Source organism: Canis lupus, chromosome 12, assembly GCF_003254725.2.
Source record: "Canis lupus dingo isolate Sandy chromosome 12, ASM325472v2, whole genome shotgun sequence".
Taxonomy (NCBI): Eukaryota; Metazoa; Chordata; class Mammalia; order Carnivora; family Canidae; genus Canis; species Canis lupus.
In genome coordinates, this window is record NC_064254.1 from 19806176 (window position 1) to 19829972 (window position 23797).

General features: G+C 39.2%; 1 protein-coding gene across 1 annotated transcript in view; it reads right to left on the reverse strand.

The window, feature by feature from the left end:
* Window positions 1–23797, reverse strand: part of PKHD1 (PKHD1 ciliary IPT domain containing fibrocystin/polyductin) — a 469911-nt gene that overhangs the window by 367570 nt on the left and 78544 nt on the right. Inside the window, 6 exon segments of the mRNA XM_025419015.3 lie at window positions 5524–5674; window positions 12018–12237; window positions 17915–18058; window positions 20024–20042; window positions 20044–21623; window positions 23069–23136. Coding sequence (XP_025274800.3) covers window positions 5524–5674; window positions 12018–12237; window positions 17915–18058; window positions 20024–20042; window positions 20044–21623; window positions 23069–23136 — 2182 coding nt within the window.

A 23797-nucleotide genomic window follows, 5' to 3' on the forward strand; every position in this document is an offset into this window, starting at 1 on the left:
AACTTTAACAGCATTGTTTTCAGACTTCTTTTTCCACTAATATGGCAGATCAGATGTTCAGAGAAAATTCTTCCAGTTATCACAACTGAAATTGCTGGGTAAAACATCTGGATGAGTCAAGTGAATGTAAAGGAATTTCTTGGAGGCAGAAATGGAGAGGATGCTGAGCTCTCACCCTCCCTCTTTCCCTGGAGTTTCAGAGTTGCATGGGTTTAACCGCGTTTAACAGTGGTCCTAACATCCACAGTAGACCAAACCTATCTCTTGCTCCCAAATAAATAACTCCTCTTTGTTCTATGAGCTACTTTTAAGACATCACCTTGAGAGCCATAGATCCAACCACATCGTGTACAAAGGGAAAGAAGGAGGTGGGGAGGGAGAGAGAGAGGGGGAAGAAATGCCAACCCAGTAATTCCCACAGCAATCCCTTCATTAATTACCCTAAGGGTATGCCCTGACTCAAGCTTGGAATTTCTTCCAGAGCCCTATAGAAGAGTATAGCTATATTATATCAGTTCTCTCTACATTTACTTTGCTTTGTGTTTATTCTGCTCTGGTTTCTCTACCCATCCAACTCAATATGTCCTTCAGAAACGTCTCAAGCCCATTGGTTGCCTCATAGCATCTTACAGTGTTTTCCAGCATTCTTTCAGATTCTTTGTCCTCATATATTTTTTCTTGTTTTGATGTATCACCATGATACATGGTAGGTACAATCAATGTCTTGTGAAGAAAATGAAAAATGTACCTGAGCTAAAATGAAAAGAAGACCATGATGTATTCATTCATTTATAAATCCATTCATCCATTCCATAATTTTTAATGAGATCTGCTGTTTATTAAGCATAGTTCTAAGCATTTGGAAACATTACTGGCAAAACAAATTTCCTCTATTCAAGGAGCTTATATCCCAGAGTGCCATGAGGTCTTAAAAAAAGTACAAGTTGAAGAACAATATAAATAAGGCAATAACATCTTTGTGTGCAAATGTATGCATGTACACCTGTGTGTGTGTGTGTGTGTCCTTTCAGATATAATCACCAGAGGATAGGATTAGAGAAGCAACATGTGATTTGGCTTGTTTTAACTCATCATTTGCATTTCTATATTGTTCATTAGTACAATTGATTTAGTCTCTGTTCTAGGTAGTTGGGATATACCAGTGAACAAAGCAGACAAACATTTCTGCCTTCTTGAAGATCATATTCTAGCAGGAAAAGCTAGATGCTAAATAAATATAACAAACTTATATAGAATATTGGCAGGTGATAAGGACTATAGGAAAACAGGAAAGAAAAAAAAAGAAAACAGGAAAGAGTAAGGGAAATTGCAAGCATGATATATTTGTGAGCAACACTGGGTTGCAGTTATAAATAGGGTTGTAATGGTAGACCTCAACGAGGAAGTAACTTCAGCAAAAAAGTTAAAAGTGAACAGTGGTACTTTTTTTTTTTCTTTTTTGAACAGTGGTACTTAAAAAAAGGACGAGGAAGAGTATTCAAGCAGAAGGAGCAGTAAATACAAAGGTTTCAGTGTAGAAGCAAGCCTGGCATGGTCCAGGAACTGCGAGGAGGCAACAATCTTGGAACAGAGCAGACAAAGGTGACAGAAGTGAGTAGTGAAGGCAGAAAGGAATTGGAGGAGGGGATTAGTGCAGAGAATGGCCCATTAGGTCAATGTTAGGACTTGTCTTTTAATTGCAAGACCATTTGGGAGCCACTGGAATGTTTTTGGGAAGAGTGAAATCATCAGACATATTTTGAAATATCACCAGGGCCCCACTAATCTGGACTGAAGGGAGGTAAGGATGGAAGTAGAAAACCAGTTGGGTAAGCCTTGTAATACTCAGTAAAATGTGAGAGTGATGATGATAGCTAACATGCTACAAAGTGGGCAGATTAGTGGTAAAGCCAACATAATTTCCTGATAGATTTGATATAGAATTTGGAGGACCAAGGATACTTCCATGGCCTGAGCAACTGAAAAGACAGAGCTGCCACAAACTTGGTCCAGGACTACAGTGGGAAACAGAAGACAAGCAGTGGTGATCAGGAATTCAATTTATAATCTCCTAGACTTGAGATGCCGCTTCCATATCCAAGTGAAGATAACAGTAGGCCCTAAGGTATGGGAATCTAAAGTTCAGGAGAGAGCTCTGGGATGGAGATTACAATATGGGAGTCATGAGCATGGAGATATATATAGAGAGAGTTCATAAATTTGAAAAGATCATTTGGGAAAGTTGGCATGTCATTTTCTACTTACCATCATTCATTTTCCATTCCTTGAACACCTTGACTAACACAAGTTATCAAATGCAGAATATTGTGTGTGTTCCTCCTCTCCATTCCCTCTACCACTTCCCTAGTTCAATTTAACTTTCTTGGTTGAGATGCTCCTGCCTCCCATGGATCCCCAAGGCATCCTACACCCCACAACCAGATCAGTGTGACTAAAGCACACCTGTGATCATGCAGTGCCTCCTCAAAGCTTACCTGTCACCTGATGAACTCAAGGTGCCACACACTCAACCAGCCATCCTAATTCCAGCCTACTTCCCAAACCTATAACTCACTAGTCCCATTCACACACATCATGTTCTTTGCACTATTCCCACAGGCTCTTGCCTCAGAGACTTGTGCATATTGGTTTCTCCACCAGAAATGCCTTTCCTCTGCAACCCTGAACCTAAACCCTGCCCATTCTTGAAGGCAAAATACAAATACTGTCTACTTCAGCAGACCTAGATGGCTGCCCCATCTGGAAGTAATGTTTCCCACCTTTGATCCCCCACTTGATGGTAGGGGGAGAGCACGGCATGAGCAACATTTTGCAAAGCAAGCACAGCAGGACAGAGAGGAGCTTCAATTCTGAAAATAAAGTGTTCCACGAACGAACAAATTTGGATAATACAAAAGTTCTCTCAACATTCGCATTATGTTGTCACATGTGGAAGGCTCTCAAAGTCCACAAAAAAAAAAAAGAACCCTATTACTTTGTTTAACCCAGCTTTCACAAATGTATTTGACCTTGGAACATTTTATCACAAAATACTTATTAACATTCCATGAAATGTGTGTTCCAAGGTTCTCACTTAGTATTTAGAGCTGGAGACCTGAATTCTAGTCCTAGTTAAGCACCTGTCAGCACTGGTTTTCATCAGATCCAGGTCCAGATAAAGCAACTGTGTTTGTCAATACAAGTGACGTGTTATCCCCATACCTGTGCAGGGAAACCAGACATCCCAACATCTATAGGGTAACCATGCATCCCAGGACTGGAGTCTCCCAGACACTGACACAAGCCAAGTAGATTTTGACAGACATGCCCTTCTGGTTCCTAAAGATTCCCTCATAATGACTTAGGGCCACATGGGCTATGAGGCCAAATTACTAGGTGTGTGACCTCTATCAGGTCACCTCTCTTTAAGGACCTCAGTGAACTCATCTCTTGAATAAAGGGCCTTGTCTAGATGATACACAACATTCCCTCCTACTGTAGTGAATTGACTCTATATGTCCTTTAAGACTTACCTAATCCCTAGATGGCCTCTCCTCCCTAATTATCCCCTAAAGGGGTCTCTTTTCATGTTACTATTCTCCTTCAGAAAATGGCAGATAACCGTGAACATGTCTATAACTCAATAAATATATGCTGCACAAATATTTAAAGACAACTAAGGCATTGAAAAATTCAAAATTACTTTTTGAGATGGTGAAAAATTAAATGAAAACTAAGAACCAAAATGATCTGGTCAAAGCAGCAAGCACCACAGAGAAATAACACGGTATCATTTTCTAGCACTCCTACTAGCAAACTTGCACTGCCAGTAATGGCTACCACTAGAAATTTACTCAGTTGGAGGAGCAGTTTCAGTGGCCCAGATGTTAGGATACCAGCCCCCAATCAATCCTATTAGATGGGTACTATTATTACTTCCACTTTGCAGATGAGAAAACTGAAGCACAGAGGGGTTAAGTAACTTGTCTGAAGGCTGCCAGGTAGCAAATGATATGTTCAAGTCCCCACAGTCTAGCTCCAAGGTCCGTACTTAAGCACTATGCAACCTGCCTCTCCCTCCCATTCACTGGCATTGCTCTCATGGGCATCCCAACAACTCACATTATTGCCCAGGAAGACTTAGAAACTGTTCAATGTCCCACAGCTCTCATTACACTACACAACACTGATACACAACACAACTCAGCACACCCACTGCCTCATGATAAACATTTGAGATGTTACTGACAGCCAACTGCAAGAAAGGGACAGAGGAGCAAGGTGGAGTCTATGATCAGAGGACTATGGTCCCAGAGATGATAAAATTGGCAATGAACTGAAAGGAAATGTGTATTTGGGGGACACAGGAAGCCAGAAGTGGCAGGCTGGTGCAATCTTCCTTGAATGGAAGGTGAAAGGAGCCCCTGAGGGGAGGATAAGGAGGTTGTGAGGCATGGGGGAGGGAGGAGACAGGCAGAGAAGTTAAGGAAGAACAGAAAAGTTATGTTATTTGTCATTGCATACATTTTTGACACTAGTCCAAAATTATTAAAAACCCCAAAACAAAAAAACCCATGCCCACAAACCCAGGAAGTATAGTTTGGGATTCGCAAAGTTTAATTGAATGAAGCAGCATTCACTAGAGAATCTCATGTAGTGTGTGGCACCTAATAGGCACCCCATAAATGTTTGTTCCAAATAAAGGAGACAAAAAGAGGAAAACCGAGAAGTGGTTTCATAATGAAAAAAGCCCCTAAGGGAGTAGGTGCTCAATAAATATTTTTTATCATTATTTTATCAACATTATTTTTTTATCATTTATCATTGAGAAGTCCAGAGAGTTGTAAAAGATTATCTGATATACTTCCAAAGAGCCCTCAGCCTCTGATTTCAAGTCTTGAAAATGCCCTGGGGAGGCTGTGGAATCTCTCAGTGGGGACATTTAAGAACACATTCTTAGGGGAGCCACTTGGAGGGGTGCTTAAGATGATTTCAAAGCAGATAAATCAAGGTAAAGAGGGCAGACCAAATGTCCCAGCAGTGCTTTCCAGCTCTGATCTGCACTCGGGAGCTGAAGCTTCCACTCTGCTCTCCATGGAACAGACGAGCCGGATGAACCAGCAGACATCCCCATCCCACCAACTGAGGATGGCTGAGTGATCTGGAAACCTTCCAGGGGGGCCTGGTTAAATTGGGGGCCATTTATTTCATGAAGAAATAAACCACAGAGAGCCCCTTTCCAACACGCACATGGAAAGCAGGACAAAACGCTGCGGAGATTATCTGTTCAGAATTTGCTTTAAAAGAGCCCAGGCAGCACTCATTTGTTGTTGAGAAAATATATGATTAACCATAGTTAACTATGAATTCAGATGTTGTGCATTAGACTCGCTTCTCAAAGTTTGAGAGCATTTAATATTATATATCGCTGCCATTTGGACTAAATTGTTTTTTTAATGTACACAATATTACAAATTTAATTTGAGCTGTTTGAATCAGTCTGTAAAAAAGATTTGATTATACCTGAGTGCTCTGGCCCCGGCTCTTCCGTATCTCAGTAATCTTGGCGGTAATTGGCTGATTAGGCGTCTCACACTCCATCTTTGCCTCAGTTTCCATGGCAATGTTACAGGAGCTATTATAGATGAGAACTTCATCTCTTTCCACTTTAGGGCTGAAACGAGAGGGGAGGTTAAATGGGGTGTCATCAATCTTAATGAAATGCAATTATTTTTACTCTTATTAATCATTGCAAGCCATTAGCTTGTGGCAACTACAGGCCACCATTTGTCAAATTTTGCAAATTTCTGTAATTTTGTTTCCATTCTTTTATTGTTTATTTGTTTTCCTTTTATCTGCACACGCTGCAATGAAAATGCACATGGTAAATATCTTTCACTGAGGCCTTTCTCTTTTCCAAATCTATTAGGAACATTAGCAAAAGCTTCTCCATATCCCAACTTAACAAGCAATGTGCACACAATACTTTCAGTTCCAAAAATGGAAGCAAATGTTGGGCAGAGGTGTTTCTTTCTTTCTTTTTTTTTTTTTTCTTTTCCCCTTCCCTCTTTCTGTTCTTACTCACACTTAGTGTTGGGGGAGTGAATTGCCTCAATCCCCCCAGGGCAGATGGAGAAATTGGAAAACCCACACAACTGGCTAACTGGTCCCTAATTCCAACTGTGAAAAAATGAGCTCATTTAGGCTTTCAATTCCCTCTCCCCAGCTGATGGCAATGAGGCTCTGTTGCTAGCAGTGGAACATTAACTTAGTAAATTAATTAAACTTACTTAACAGCCCAGACTAAGGAGATTCGATATATGTGCCAGTTATACTACCAGCCACTCACTTTAAAAGTCCTCTTGCTTTAAGGAGAGAAGCCAGACTGGATTTAAAATGAAAAACAGCAGTGTGGCATTACAGAAAGTCTAAAAATATGCTGTCTAGAGGAGGTGAAAGTGTGGATATTGCAGGCTATTGTCCCCAACAGGTGTGATACTTATTCAAAAACAATCCTGGTTTCAGGCATTGTTGCAACTAACTCAAAGATTATTAGTAACGATAAAGCATGATGTCCCATACTTTTTAACAATTTCATTTGTATGATCTCATTTGGGCCAGTAAAGTAGATACAGGCATAACAAATGTAACCTAAAGAGATCGGGAGATTTGCGTAAAGCCAAAAACAAAAGTGCGACAGCTCCAAGATTAGAACCCAGGTGTCCTGTTTCCTAAAGCAAGACTCTCAAGTTTTACAATGCTGTTTGAACATCAGCATAAAGAAGGCAGATACCATAGGAAAAGTGGCAGGGCCATGGAAAGGACAAAAGGTCACTGCTTGACAAACTATAAATCATGTCAAACTAGAGCATCTTTTCCCAAATCAATGTCAAGATGGTTTTTCCCACAATTTGCTAGAAATACCAAGGGTAACCACATCTACTTAATCTCTTCTTCACAGTAAAATATTCCCACCTTTGTATTCGCCAGGTCAGGACTTTCATACCCACTGTGCTCTAGACCTACTCTAGATTGTTCACATTTTAACATCATGTGGTCCAGAACTGAACACACACAGTTTGAGCTGACCACTGGGGCTGCGGTCTCCTCTTACCTGAGTCCTCCTTCCCATGACATCTAACATTGTGCTTGTTTTGCAGCCCAATGCTTACATAAAGATGGTTGTAAACTCGGTCTCAGAGCCACAACACCTGAGGATTTCACCATGTTTTATTTGTTCAACTGATTTTCTGAGAAGTATTAGCATGCAGAGGTTAGGCTTGGAAGCGACCAGCTAGGTTTGAATTCTCAAGCAGATATTTACCTTGTGTAGGATGTGACTCTACGTTTTGGTTTCCATGTTTATAAAATGGAGTTATAATCATTGAGTGCCTATTTTACATAGGTGTTGAGGGGTTGGGGTGAAGTGCAGCCTACAAAGTGATTTGCAAAGAATCTGGCACACAGTAAGTGTCCAATAAAGGCTGCTCTTGTTATAGTTTTTGGTGGTAGTGGTGTTGGCGATATTATTGTTGAAATATAAATGTGGGAATTACATGCTGTCTCACTCATAGGGACCTGTTTCCCAAATGCATTTTGGACCTGGAGCCTTTCTTGTAACTACAAATCCATTTAGCTGAGCCATGATCTAGGGGGTAGACAGAGCTAGAGGATAAATACAGCATTCGCTCTGAAGTGTCACTAGTACTCAAAGTTTCAGAAAAGTAATTTAAATTTTAAATTAAAATATAATATTCAGATAAAAATGGAAACATGATTGAAATAGAAATGCAATGTTTACATATTTTTTCAAAACACCTGACTTCAAAGCCACTTGATGCTTGTGTCAGGCCACTTTGGGATTTGCAGCTAGAACGTTCCTTTTGCCATGTGGGTGGGGGCGGGAGTTGTTAGAATAGTTTGAGAAGCTCTCTCTATATATATATTTCCATCAGAAATCACTTATAAATATAACAAGGAGGAAATAAAGTTGGTTTACCACTCCATCACATTCCTTATGAATTGGTACCCAGATAACTACAGACGGTCCTTGAGTTACAATGGTTTGACTTACGATTTTTTTTTACTTTATGATAGTGCAAAAACAATAGGCATTTAGTAGAAACCATACTTCCAATTTTGAATTTGGATCTTTTCCCGGACAGGGATATACAGTACAATCCTCTCTCATGATGCTGGGCAGCTGCAGCTCCCAGTCAGCCACACAATCACAAAAAATAAACAGCTGATACACTTATAAGTCATCCTTTTTCTATATAATCATTCTGTTTTTCATGGTCAGTACAGAAGTCAATAAATTACATGAGACATTCAACACTTTACTATAAAACAGGCTTCCTGCTAGATGACTATGCCGAACTGCAGGCTAATATAAGTGTTCTGAGCATGTTTAAGGTAGGCTAGGCTAAGTTATGATGTCCAGTAGGTTAGGTATTAAATGCATTTTCAACTTATGGTATTCTTAACTTACAATGGGTTTATTAGGTCATAACTCCGTTGTAAGTTGAGGGAGATCTGTACTTCTGTTTCTGAAAACTCACAAACCATTTGATTAGTAATGAATTCTAGAATTTTGTCAGGGATAACAGAAGCTGAGTTGTCTAAATGTCCAGAATTCCCCTTTTTCCCTTTTTAGGCAAAGGAAAAAATAGTTGTCCATCTACTCTATTGTATTCCCCCCCTCCCATGTTCACTACCAGCAAGTAATGATCCTCAATCCTACAAGCAAGTATTTTGTATATACTGTATGTGCATGTATATAAATGATCTAAGACATAGACTTGAACTAAAGGAAAGGCGTGACCAGCTTCCCATACAACCTTTTCTGGTCTTGAGCTTCTACCCTGTTAATGAGCCTTCTTCTGTTCTCTCTAGGCTCTTCATCAGCAAAGTCTAGAGAAAAATGGGTTAAGCCACTCAGCAATCCTCTCATTTGTCGGTGGCAATGCACCATCTTCCCTAATCATGTTCTTTTTGCTCTCATAGAGTTAAAACCATTTTCTGTTAGCTTAGACTTTTTTAAAAGCTTTAGGTCATATTTATTTTTGTATTTGTCCCTGGTTATCTCACTAGAGATTATTTTTCATTGAAAGTCCATCATCAAAATTAGCAGAGATACCATGATATCAAAAATAGAGTAACATTTACAAAATTTCAAAGTTTCCTAAAAAGATACTTTTCCATGTTTTCTTCCACAATAATTCTGAGTTAAGTATAAATATAAATGTAAATATACATGTATATATAGACATACATACATAGATATAGATAATACAGTTGTGCATGCATGCACATTTATGTTTATTTTGAGGGAATGTGGCAAATATTTTTGATATGGATAGTGGCAAAGAGACTTCTTGAACCTGTTTCCTGAGTCCTAATGTATGGCTCTCTCAGTTAGTCTGATCAGAACCAAAAGTAGTAAGCAGGTTATCCTGCATGCACCCTCTAGGATAGGCATCAAAAACACTTGCTGTCTTTATGTCTCCCTCACTTAGCCTTAAATTGCTACTGGTGGTTCTGGAATCTCATTGAATCACACACCTCAGTCGAGGCTCTCATCCCTGACACTGAAGGCACAGCACCATGCCAAGTACACTGTCAGTCAGAGAAGTCTGGGTTCCAGACCTGACACTGCTAAGGCTGGACTGTGTGATTCTGGAAAGATACTTAGTGTGTCTTTAGGACAGAATCTAAACTCCTTACTATGGCCTCCAAGATCTTAAATACCTCCCAGAGCTCATGTAGAGAACTTTCCTTCCTTCTTAGTCTACTCCTGCCCTTCTGGCCTCTGACAGTTTATAAATGTGGTGGGGCCTTGCATTGCTGCCCCCACTGCCTGATTGGCCACAATGACCTCTTCTTCTCAGCTCCACAAAAGATACTCCAGAGAAGCCTTCCTGAGCACATTGTATACAGGAGTCCTCTATTATTTTTTTTATCACATTATAGCTCTTATCACAATATGTGAGCTTGTTTATTCTCTGGCTTCTTCCTCTTCCCTTAAAGGCAGGAATTTTGCCATCTTATTCCTCACTGAGTTACCAGCTCCTGTCACAGTACCTACAACATAGTAGACACTTGATAAATTTTGCATAGATGGGTGGATGAACTGAGTATATTTTTACCAGAGATACACATGTCTACCTTTGTCAAATGACATCAAATCCATAGAGGTAGTGGCTGGCAAAGGATAGGATAGGATAAGGCATTTAATGGAAATGGGTTCCTTGCAAAGATAATGGCAAGTAATTCTTCAGGTTCACAAGCATAATCTTAAGAGGAACTAGGGTAAGCTGTTTGGCATATAATTTTCTTAATACCCCTTGTATAATTATAGTGTATTTACTGTCATTAAATTAGTACATGTTCACTGAAAAAAAAACATTAAAATGCAATGAATAAATGTAATACGCCAATCACCTAGGGTAGGCACTCAACCCTTAAGAATACATCCTTTGAGTCCTGTTTCTAATTACCTGTTATATGTGTATACAAACATATGTACTATATACACCATTAAGATTAAATCTATACACTCTTTTATGATCTGTCCCTTTTACTTCCCAACATACTGTAAGCATTTCCTGCTTCAGTAAAATATTCTACATCATGATTTTTAAAGGTTTCCTAATACATTAGTATTTGGATTCATCCTTTATTACTAAAGACTTCATTTCAAATTTTTTTTGTTATTATACTGAAAACTTCCAAAAATGTAGTTTTCCATAAATATTACATATTTCTAACTGCTTTCTTGAAATCCTAGAAGTGAATTACTAGAACACAGGGAAGGGAGAATTAGAGGTTTATTTGTGCATATTGCTAAATGATATAAATAAGAAGGGTGTAACTTTTAACAGGGTCTGAGGCTATTCCCTCAATGACTTCCTGAGTAGAGAACAACATAGAACTTCAAAGAAGAGTTGTGGGAATTTTGTGAAGTCTTCAAATTCAATAGAACCAGAACCTGACATGTGCTTTTTGGTATCCAGCATTTGTGAGTTCTGAAACCCACGCCTGCCTGAGTACAACCTCCAGTATCTCGTTTCCTGTATGACCTAAACAGGGTACTTCACACCTTCTAGAAGGCAATTGGCCAAAGAGGTTCTTCTCTTCCAACGGCTAAACACAAACCTCTCTCTGGTGATGAATTCATACTAAAACACAGGCTGCCTTGGGACATCAAAAAGTAAGACTGCCATGAAAAGTGCTGGTTAGCTCTTTCATTCTGGGTAATTAGCCATGTTTAGTTTTAATTTTGAATGGAAAGATAGGCCTTCATTAAACAATCAGATGTGGCCACTCAATCTAGATAAGAAAAAAAAAGTGCAGGGCAACATTTTGCTCTGAAATATCACACTGCATGGGAAAAGAACTGCTAGTAGAAATTAAGGCTGCCCTGAGTCAACAACATGATCACACTTTTTCCTTAAATAGGTTTAGAAAAGAGGCTTTTACCTGGAAAGTGGTGCTATTTATTTGTCAAGTTCAAAAAACTTTTATAAGCTTATGACTTCTAAATCCTAGATCTACTACTGTAGAGTACTTCTGCCTGCCCATCCCCCCTTCTTTTGAATAAACATTGTGCAATCTGCTGGATTTCTCTATGACTTTTTTTCATACTTGTGAATCTGTTTGGAAAGAAAAGAAAAAAGAAAGGGGAAAAGAGCCTTCTGTTTTTCATAATGTCTAATCTTTTTCCCCATTGGCATTCACCAGATGTTGCTTTGGATCGGAAGATAAATATTAAAATCTAAGCAAGAACAAAGCGAGCTGTTTACTGGGCAGATTTTTCAGATGTTCTCTCAAACACTTGAAAAGACAGGAGATGCTTTGATATGCAGGCTGGCTGGAATCCACCAAGGAATGGTCCCTCTAACAAGAGTGGTAGGCCCTGGGGGCCACATCTACCCAGCCTGCAGTTTCTGATGGTTCCATCTGTTAGTTGGCCATGCATTTGTGGGGAAGGCCAGGAAGGTAAAGGACAGAGTTACCTGATGAAGAGGCCTGAGAACCATGGAAACGTTGACTCTGTCCAATGATCTGGTGCAAAGAGGCATTGGGGACTTTCTTCACAAATGTAGAGATAAGGCCATGATTGGGGCAGTGTCTCTGTCCCCACAGTGACAGTCAAATCACACTGCACATAGGTGCTGCTAGAAGCCTCACAGCTCTCCTCCGAGTGCTTCAGGCCACACAGGAAAGCCAAGGACACTGCAGGAAACACTCACCATTAGGTTAGGTGGTGACCACAGAAAGAACTGAAGGCCTCATACCATTACATAAATGCATTTTCATGTGTTGCTCCTTGACCAATAGGGAAATAAAGTTACCAGTTTACTTTTCTTAAAAACGCATTATGTGTACAAAACACACACATGGAACATAAGTAACATTTTTGTAAATATGAATCATCATAATAAGAAAAACTCATATGAATCTATAAGCCAACATAAGGTCTAAAACAATTGTGATTTTCTCAAATCTATGTCTCTTTGTCAAGCCCATCATCTTACATCTCATCTTCAGAAGCAACCACTTACATTTCCTAAATCACTTTCTCACATGAGTTAGTATTCTTAAAGGAAAGACTGTTGGATTTCACTTGTTTTTGAATATTATACAATAGACTACATGACATTTTTGGACTGCTCCTTTCCACTCAATATTACATTTTGAAGATTTACCAAGTTTCAAATTATCACATAAAACTTGATAATACATTTTCATTGCTGTTCAATACTGCATTGTGTGAAATTACTGCAGTATATTTATCTATTCTCTTACCAATAGACTGTTGGCTATTTCCCAGGTTTTGCTACTACAAACATATACTCAATTTCCTCTAGGGCCTCTAGGGTATATGCCTTAAAGAAAATTGCTTGTTCATAGGGTAGGCACAAATTCAACTTCACAAGATAGTGTCATATTTTTTTCAAAGTGCTTGTGCCATTTTACATCCCTACCAGCTATATTAATGGGTTTCCAATACTCTACATAACTTGTCAGCACTTGGGATTATCACACTCTTAATTTTGGTCAGTCCAGGACAAATAAAATGGCATCTCATTGCAACCTTACTTTGGATTTGCATTATTATTTCTTAGGTCAAACAATTTTTTATATGTTTAGTAAAAATTTTTTATATGTTTATTTCTTCTTCTGTGAAATTCCTCTTTCTGTCATTGCTCTTTTTTATATTGGAATATTTGTCTTTTTCTTATTGATTTGTGCTCTTTATATATTTTGGGTACTAACCCTAGAAGGTTATATGGTTACTCATATCCTCTCCAGGTTCTTAGCTAGTCTTTTCATTTTCTGGATGGGATCTCTTGATTAATGGAAGTCCTTGATTTTTACACAATTTTGACTACTAATATTGTATGAAGAAGAAAAGCAATAATTTGAAGCCCTATGACCCTTAGGCCATTTCTTTCTCATTCACGAGACACAATGTAAAAGGCATCAACAAGGTAGACTGGCAATAACCTTTAACAAGAAGATCAACAAGTCTCTACATGAGATGGTCTGGGAGCAGCTCTGTTTGAAAACCGTACTAAAGGGATCCCTGGGTGGCGCAGCGGTTTGGCGCCTGCCTTTGGCCCAGGGCGCGATCCTGGAGACCCGGGATCGAATCCCACGTCGGGCTCCCGGTGCATGGAGCCTGCTTCTCCCTCTGCCTATGTCTCTGCCTCTCTCTCTCTCTCTCTCTCTCTCTGTGACTATCATAAATTAAAAAAAAAAAAAAAAAAAAAGAAAAGAAAACCGTACTAAAGGAAAAAAGGAAAAAAAAAAAAAAAGAAAATCTCTTCAGTCTTCTACCTCTGCAGCTAACCTGTCAAAACAAATATGCAACAAAAATTACCAAGGACTGTGGGCTTGAATCCAAGCTGCCCTACCTATGTCAGAGTGCTGTGTGCAGCAAGGGGTACATGAGATAAGCACATGTGAGGTTTACAGTTGTTCAATCACACACAAATATTATTATTGTTGCTGGTACATTCCAAAGCATGTGACACATAGTAGGTTCTCTGTGAATGTGTTCAGAATAAATTACAGCAGGACTGTAGGAATTACAGCAATGACAGTAGGACTCTTATGTGTAAAAACCTAAGAACTTTCCAGTTAGTAAGGCTTCAGGCAAATATAGGCTCAACACCTATAAAATAATGAACTCATTACAGGTGATGAAGTGGATGCAAACTGACAAGGTGGACTATGAAAAGGGCCCAGGGCTGGGGATCAGAATCCATGGTTCTACCACAAAATATAACTGTATGACTTTAATCACTTTAGCTTTTCATGCCTCATGGAAAAATTAAAGTTTCCATGAAGAAGTCATGCCATATAATTCAAGGTATAAATTCAAGAAACATGAACATCAAAGATTTTGCTGATTTAAAAAAATACAAAATATTAGTTCCTGTGAATAAGATGTTTGAGCAACCCATCATAGGAAAAAGTAAAGTTCTTCTTTTGTTAAAAGCGTTAACTAAGAGAAACGTAAATACAGAAGACACCAGAGCAGCAAAAGCACATCCTCAGAGCTCCACCTTTACTGTCTCTGCCCCACTGATGAAAGAAAACACATGAGCTCCGTGGCGTGGGAACAAGAAAACAATCATTAGGGAAATTGGAGTTCTAGGCCATCATCTACAACCTGGAATGAGAAACATCACTGTCTTTAGAGTGCAAAATCACACTAAGGAATAAAACTCAGAACATGGGTCAGAATTCAAAGTGACCTTAGTAAATTAGAGAAATTACAGAAATAAACAAAAAAAAAAATGAAAATAGTAAGGCAGCAAACCACAGGAAAAAAAAAAAAAAAGGAAAACTCATGTAAATATCAAATGAGGAATGTCCAGCTGTACACAAGCATGGAAAGAAAGAAAGAAAGAAAAAAACACCTTGGAACAATCGTAGGTAACAGCAAGATTAAAAACCAGCAAGACAGTGATGCAATTGTAAAAACAAATACGGTGCCAGCTTCTATGCAGGCAATCTTCTGATGCTACCCAATAGGGCCAGAACTGTCTTACAAAGAGGAGCTACCTAGTTTGAGACTTAAAATTAGGGGAAAAAAGGTTGGAATTCAGAGAAGGCTCAGAAAAGAAATGCCAAAATATTTACTTGTTGGAAAGTTTCTGATTCATTAGGTCACCTCAATATTTGCATTTCTACCAAACTCCTAGGTGCTACTGCTGCTGCTCCAGCAACAACATTAGTATGATATTCTCAGGAAGCCTGGGCGGCTCAGTCAGTTGAGCCTCCAACTCTTGGTTTCCACTCAGGTCATTATCTTCGGGTCCTGGGATCAAGCCCCACATCGGGGTCCAGGCTCAGCGTGGAGTCTGCTTGAGAATTTCTCTCCCTCTCCTTCTGCCCCCCCCCAAATAAAGAAACAATTCTTAAAAATAATATGATATTCTCAATAATAATGTAATTCTTAGTAATAATAGTAAGAACCTTGTGTTAGAAGGACCAAGATTATTCTGCATTCTGAAGGCCTGATTAAGTTTGAAAAAAGGTGTGCAGGGGAGCATCGGTTAAGTGAAAGGATGGATTGCTCTGACAATGGCAACTGAGAAACACGGCTAACGGCTAACGGTAGGTTGCTGCTCTGAAATAGTCCTCTTAAAAAAAAAACCTTTTAAAAAATAAGATTTTTAAATCTTATTTACCTTGGTAAATATGCAATCCTATATGAAGTAGGGGAATTATTAGCAGTTTCTAACCATTTGTGAGACATACTCTGTTTGATCATTTGATGTTCATTGTAGACTTACTCTCCGGGAAAAAAAAAAAATACACAAACTTATACTCAAAACGTTTTATCCAACTCAGGATATTGATAGAATCCTTGAATACCATCCTGGATCTTAAGTAAGAAATCAATAGAGTTGACTTTCATAAGTTCCTCTCTATTTTTAGATACTGTAATTAAAAGTCTTTAAAAAGATTTTTTTCTTTTTTTATGAAAGGAAAATAAGTCCAATTATCCATTTCCCAAGAGCAAATGAGCTGCTCTTGCACAATCAGTCGGTGTTTGGTGACACCTAGTGGCAAAAGCTAGAGTTACAGCTTCCAACTTCTGTTTTCCTTTTTTAAAAATCAAGGAATTTTGAAAAGTCCTTTTCTAAAATTAAATCAAATCTTTTAAAATATACCAATGTCTCTTCTTCTTCTTCTTATCAAATTTCTAATATCACAATTTACCTGGCCCAGAAACCTCTGTGATTTTTATTTTGTACTTCTAATCAAAACCGTGTCTTGACAGTTTCAACACCAAGAAGTTTTAGAAAGTTAATTAAGCTGTGTATGTGTGAAAGTCTTTTAAAAAGACTGTAGCCCTATTTGTTAAATATCAGAACCTAGAAATATGGAATCTTGGTTTTCTGTTTCCACAATTTCCCAATTCATTATTCTTTTATCAAGCATTAATTTTGCACGTACACTGTGCCAGCATTGGTCTATGCACAGGAGGTAGAGCAGAGGAGCCAACAGGTAATGCCTTAAAATTAAATCTTCCATTATATCTTAAGTGTCCATCATGGAATCTTTGGTGGAATACACCTCTCTTCCATAATGCTTTGCTTATATATATGATGCTAATAGGAAACTCCATTTCTAGTTTGTATTTTAAACAAGGATCATCACTCCTCCTCCTCTCTCTCTCTCCATCCCCTTCCTTCTCCTCCTCCCCCATCTTGTTTAAGACAATCTCTTGCAAACTGCCATCACTAATTACCCACCACGGGATTTTTGTCCAAGTTCAAATAAAATGATGTTTTGATCATTTTGTAAATCCTTCACCCACATTCAACTTGCAGACACACAAGTTAGGAATATAATTTAAAGCACTAAAGGGACACCTGGGTGGCTCAGCCGTTGAGGGTCTGTCTTCAATTCAGGGCATGGTCCTGGGGTCCCAGAATCAAGTCCCGCATTGGGCTCCCTGCATGGAGCCTGCTTCTCCTTCTGCCTATGTCTCTGCCTCTCTCTCTCTCTCTCTCTCTCTCTCTCTCTCTCTCTCTGTCTCTCACAAATAAATAAATAAATAAATAAAATCTTTTTTTTTTTTAATAAAGCACTATTCTGAAAGCATGTGTACAAATGGTTCCTAAGCACACAGATACGAAATCTATGACTATGCAAACAAGTGAATCACCTGGCTAAGCTGGTCCTATAGTGATAACAGCAATTTCTTCTCTGACTTTTTTTCTGAAGCTCAGTGAGAAATTATCCAGGGTTTTAAAGCCCCATCACGGGACTATCAAAGCTTTGTACCTTTCTCTCTAACAAAGCCACAGCTTCCTGTACCATGATTTACATGATGGCTGTGAAGCTTAAAACAGTGAGAGATCATAGCGTTCTATTGAGTAAACACCTGGGCATTACAGAATAAGAGGATGGTGTTGGTGTCAGCTCTTTCACCTACAATAAGAATTCCAGAACTGGGTGCACCAGGCAAATGTGCAAGAGATATCCAGCTTGTTGATCCCATCCCTTCACTAGTATCTCCAATAAGCAGATGTTTTCAGCAATCCCACCTCAGAACAAGACCAAGAAATTGCTTTCCCCATGATGTCTAAGGTTGTCACTGAAACTAAAATTCAGAACACACAATTACTTTCTCCATCATTGTATGACAACAATCAAGAACACAGGTGATAAATTTTCCATTGCCATTAATATGACTAAAGTTACTATGAAAAACATTCTAATAGGCAATCCCATCTAATATATTAGATGGAGGACACAGAAATCCTCTTCCCAGGAACACATAGAAAAATTAAGGTCTTTACAGCATTGATTACAAAAATGTGAGTTAACCAAAGAATACCATTTTTATATACACTCTTAAAAAATATGTGGCATTTGTACAGACCATTCAGTGGCAGAACCAAGCAACTGAAGGCTGACACCGTAGCATTAGCCAAGACTTGGCAGGGAGCGCCACACACGGCAGCTGACACGTTCCCTGGAGAAAATCCTGCTCCAAACACATGCACAAGCCTTCCACCCAGGCAGCCTTCAAAACAAAATACAAGTTCATGATTATAGACACAAATCTCTCTTTCTTTACTTAATTCAAAATTCAGATCCACACTTTCTTGCTGCCCATCATTCTTTTCATGCCCTCTAGAATCCACACAATGGCTTTAGGTCCCGAATATCCTTAGTGTCTTCCCACTAAGTTCCAGCCTCCAGAGCCTAGAGTCCTTGTTCTGTCAGATTCCAACTGTAGTCAACAATCTATTAAAATGTAATAGCATTTATATAGAAAAATAATGCTTATTTATCGTTCTTAAATTATTTATACCAAAAACTATACAGTGAAAGTAAATTTCCATTAAACCACCTAGCTACTCCCCAGAGGTAGCCACGTTTGGTTTCTTGTGAATGCTTCCAGAATTTTTAAGCGTATATATTTTTCTACAAAGAAATCTTTCTAGGGGCACCTGGGTGGCTCAGTCGGGTTAAGTGTCTGACTCTTGATCTCCAGTTAGATCTTGAGTTCGAGCTCCACATTGGGCTCCATGCTGGGCATGGAACTATTTTTTAAAAATTCTTTCTACACAGATTCTTCTTGTTTCTTCTATACATATTCAACTTGTTTTTTTTTAATTAAAGATACAGCATATACAATTTTCCAAGTATGCATACATGTATGTATGCTACTTAGAATTCCATTATGATTATGCCACAATTTATTTAGTAATTTTTTTACTAAATGATACTTTCCTTATTTCTCCTCTCTTGCTATTATTAATGGTGCCGATGAACTAACTGTACATTTATTGGCATAAAACTGTTGCAAACTGTTAGAAGTGAGATTTCTAGGTCAGAGGAAAAGTAAGGTTTTAGATTTGATGGATATTGCCAAATATCTCTCTAAAATAATGTTGCACCAGTTTACACTCCTACCAGCTCCACATGACAGCACCCATCTCTGATGGGTAAAAGTATAATAATTCTAAACAAACATGTTTTGCTTCAGTCTAAGAATCAATAAAGGTAAATATCACCTGGACTCTCAGACATGTGGCAACCTCTAGTCCACACTGAGATAGAGTTCCAGTATCTACTGCCTTCAGGTCAAGTCCAGATGGTGCTCACAGCCACCTGACAAGCCTCGGGATACCACTTTGCTTGGGGTGCATTTCGTAGCCCTGCTCTCTCATCATAAAAATCATGGAATCTTAGAAGAAAGAGGAACTAGTGAGCATCCAGCCCAAACCCCTTTGTCCTTAGAAAAAGTACCCAGCTCAATTGCTAACAGACCAGGACCCAAATCCCAGGCCTTAGAGCATTCCACCCAGCCAAGACCAGACAAATTTGTTCTAAGAATTGGCTTGGCTAGCACTTCATCAGTGTAGGATTCAGCTCTCATAATTTCCTCTGTACCTTCTGCGTCACAATCAAATTTGAGCTATCTCAAGTGTAGTAAGGCTTTACTGAACAGAAACTGAAACCATCACTGGAAGAAAAGGCAAGGCAAATTTCAGTGTATATATATATATAAAGAGAACAAAGTTCAACCAGTGCAATCATACTAACTGGCCTACAATTGCTAGAATGTGAATTCATCTGTGAAATATTCCAAAGCAATAAAAATGATATTTAATAAACTTAAAATAATTCAAATTGACATATAGGTCTAAAAATAGGTGAAGGCATCTATGTACTACTCATTTGATTAAATTATGAGCTCTTAGAGATGAAATTGAAGACACAAATTAAATTGGGTTTAGGAATCAATTTAAAATAAAATCACACTTACAGAATCTGCACAAATTCCTTGATAAAAAAACAAAGCCTCCTACAGGGTGCATGACAAAGGCAAGATTGAGGAGAAAATGGGGACTATAAGATTCCAATTAGGCTTCTCTTTCCATTTGTCTTTTAGACTGTGGTTGATTTTCTATCTTTTAGAGTTGTAGCTATTAATTCACTTACATAGGAAAAAGAGGCCTGCCTTATTTGCTTGACTTACCAAAGTTCTCAGTCACTCCCTGAAATAGTGGCTGTTGATGTGAACACCAGAACAGATGAGGCCCACCCCCTCATGCGGTCATACCCTCTGACTGGGTACTCCCCAGCAGGAAGGGATGAAACCACACACTGGAGTACCGTGTGGTTGCCAGAGATACCCACACAGGGTGACATCCCAATAAAAATGTCAACGTTCTCAGCTCCTGAGACCTGAGCCACTGCAAAGGTTAGGACGTCATCAGTCTGAGAAATAGAGAGTAATCGTGGAGTGAAGGCACTGCTGTAACCAATGACTCCCATCTGGTATGAAAGTCCATCTACTTCGATGACCAGGCCAACAGAGCCATTCCCTGCAGGAACAATGCACTGAATGAGCTCGGTGCTGATGCTCACTGTCAGGCAGGCCTGCTGGCCAACATAGACCAGTGTGCTGTTCTTTCCTCTCAGAGCTGTGCCCTCCACGGTCAAGAGGCTTCCACCATGTATGCTGAAATTCTTGGGGAAATAATGAAACACTTGAGGTAAAATGTAGAAGTGTCTGGAAACATTACCAAAACAAGCATATCCATTTCTTGCATGAAAAACTGATACGTAGTGGAGTCCTGGGGTCAAGTCACTTATCCAGCAGATCACATAGCTTGCATTAAAGAAAGTTACAATGCAGGGAAGGTGATCATCTACAAACACCATTGGCTCAACTGCTGTGATGCCTAACTTCCGACCCCTAATCAGCACCATGGTCAGAGACCCACTGATATTGGTGGTCAAGGAGTCCACAATGGGAGTTGTCTCTTCCTGCAAGAAAAGAGTGCAATTCCCCTGACACTCACTGGGTAGCCCATTGACTATGACTGTGACGTTCAGAGTGAAGGAAACATCAGGGAAGGAGTCATTCACCTTATTAATCTGGCAGAGGATTGTCTGGTGCCCCAAGCTCAAAATCACACAAGTAAATGGACCCAAAAGGTCAACTTGAACTGACCTCTTCCTAGAGCTGAGAGCCAACCCCCTCACTGTGAGTACAGTCCCGCCACAAGCAGACCCATGTGTCGGTGAGATGGCCATTATCCAAGGTGTTATCACATATTGTTGGGGCACTGCAGACATGTTAGCAAATCCCATCTGCTTCTGACGTACTTGGAGAGGATAGAAGCCTGCCTCCAAACTGTGGAGAGGAAAGGAGCACCCAGAGAGGCTCACGTTGTTCCTTAAAGTCTGTGTCTCGAGATCACAGTGTGAGACCCCCAGAAGGATCACTGAGTTGGAGAGGTTATTTCCTTCCACATAGAACCTCAGGCTGTTGTTTATAATTTCTCCTCTCATGGCAGTGACCACTGGTGTCATTGCTGCTTCATACAGGAAGGTGAAACTCAGGTTCAGTAAGGGTTCTCTGGCAAAGGACACATTGCCAGCCCAGATCTCCATGGGGACTGGGATAGCAGGAATGTTGGAATCAGGTAGCAAGGCAGCAGGCGGGGTCTCACACCAGATGACTGTCTCCGTTGAGTTCAGGATGTCACAGGACCGATTACCCACAAACACCCAAACCAAAGTGGGGTCCCTGATGAACCCTATTCCTGAGATGCTGAGGATGGTTCCACCTAAAGCATGAACATCAAAAACAAAATTTAAAAGTGAATATTCAGAACTATGAACTCACAGCACCTGCACAAACCCCAGTGCAATTTAAGTGGATGGTGGGGTGTTAGCAAAACTTCAGTGACTTCACCTCACCCCATCAGTGTTCCATTTGTGATCATTTTGGCAGGATTTAGATGAGCTGAAATTCACAGAATAGTAAAACAATATAAATTGTTATATAGGAAAGGATGTTTATAATATTTAAGACAAAATTTTCAAGTATATTTATAGATCCTAGAATCCACTCTTGTCAATTTATACGTTAAGGAAAAATCTAATTTCTTGAAGTATTCTTGTCACTGCTATGTTATCTGGCATGTTAAGTCTGTAATGACGTTCTATATAATCATGTAAAGATAGTATAATGTCTACATTAGTGGAAAATCAAATTCCTTAGTCTTCTTGTCATTTGCCATATGATCTCACATATTATTCCATATTATTATATATGTTATGATGTAGAGTATATATAGATTTTTCTGTATATATTCAACTTATGTGCTGATAAAAATCCAATTTTTTGAAGTCTTATACTTATCTTTTATATTATTCTATGTGATATTCCAATAGTCTATATATTATATAGGCATATGTCTGTGTGTGTATGTATGTGTGTGTGTATATGTTGAGATATATCAAGAGCCACTGAAATATTAAAATACGCTTGTGATCCTGCTAGTATATTCCTAGATTTTGTCTCTCTAATTGAGGGACAAGCAAGCCCTGTCTTCAGGATAGGGGTTGGTCATATCATGACCAAACCTGTGGTATAGGCAGGCAGCTTTTTTTTTTTTAATTGGAGTTCAATTTTAGACAGGCAGCTTTAAAAAGGATTTTCCTATACTCAAAAAAAGATAAAGCACTACTGCATGCACTGTCACAATGATGATTCACATGCAGATATATAGCTTTCAATTTTTTTTTCTAAAAATGCATAGTTTTTCAGATTTTTTTGGCTTATCCTTACATCTGCCATATCACCATTTGTGTTTCTAACTCCTTCTGGGTCCTTCATCTGCACCCCTAGAGGAAAATGAAGACACCAGATTCATTCCTCCTCCCCTTGCACATCCAGGATCTAAAAGGATAAAATAAGGTTCTCTTCTCTTATTTTTCTAATATCCTCTAGAGACGTGTTACCCATTGGATGTTTCAGCCTCTTTTCATTGGAAAAACAAAACCAGGCATATCTTCTTGTCATACCAATTTTTCAATTTCCTGAGCTCACGGAGCTAACAAATCAGCGGTTTCTACACCCTTCAAAGTACACCAGTCAATTCCCAGAGCACAAGGAAGGTTCCTCTCCCTGTTGCCCCATCTCTGGTCTCACTGACTCAAATCCAGGAGCAAAACCTGAATATCCAGTGAGTAGATCTGCTGAATAAGTGATATGAGAGCCACTCACCCAGAAGGGACCCACAGCAAGGTTCAATGCTGAAAACTTCTGTGATATACTGGATATGAAGATCAACCCTGTAGAGAATGGGAAGATTGTTATAAAATAACTGAGTTAGAAAGAGAGGAATGGAGGTGCAAGACAAAGAGACATGTATTTGGGAGAGAACAGACCCAGAGAGCAGTGATGGAAAGCAAATGTGAATGGCACTGCTTCACAGGAAAGAAAGGACATGGTGGAGGAAAGTGTTGTGTGGGGCACTTTCCTGGGCTGGTATCTGGTGGTGGCATCAGCCCCATACAGTTTAGCTAACTTCCTGGTTGAGAAGAGGAAACTTCTGGGAAAATACCAGGCAGGGGGACTCTGGGGCAAAAAGGATCTGAGCATAGCTTGTGCAATAATTGTAAGCCATTTATTCAAAATCCTAGACACAATCTTATTAAAGGTCAGATTTAATCACAGATTCTAATTAAAGCACAGAATATTCCCCCCCAATACATATAAATGCTCACCTCACCCCCACCTTAATCAAAAGCCATGACATCCTCATCTCAGAAAGTTTTCTGTTCCCCAACTAATAATCCAAACATTTCCCTTGGATTGGTCTTGAGATCAAATCATCCAGTAGGGTCTCTAGGACTTCTTCCAACTGTATGATTCTCCTGTGTTTATCTCCTAACTTCAGAAGAAGGGGAAAAAGTGAAGACCTAACTCAAAACCAGATTTCCTCAACTAAAT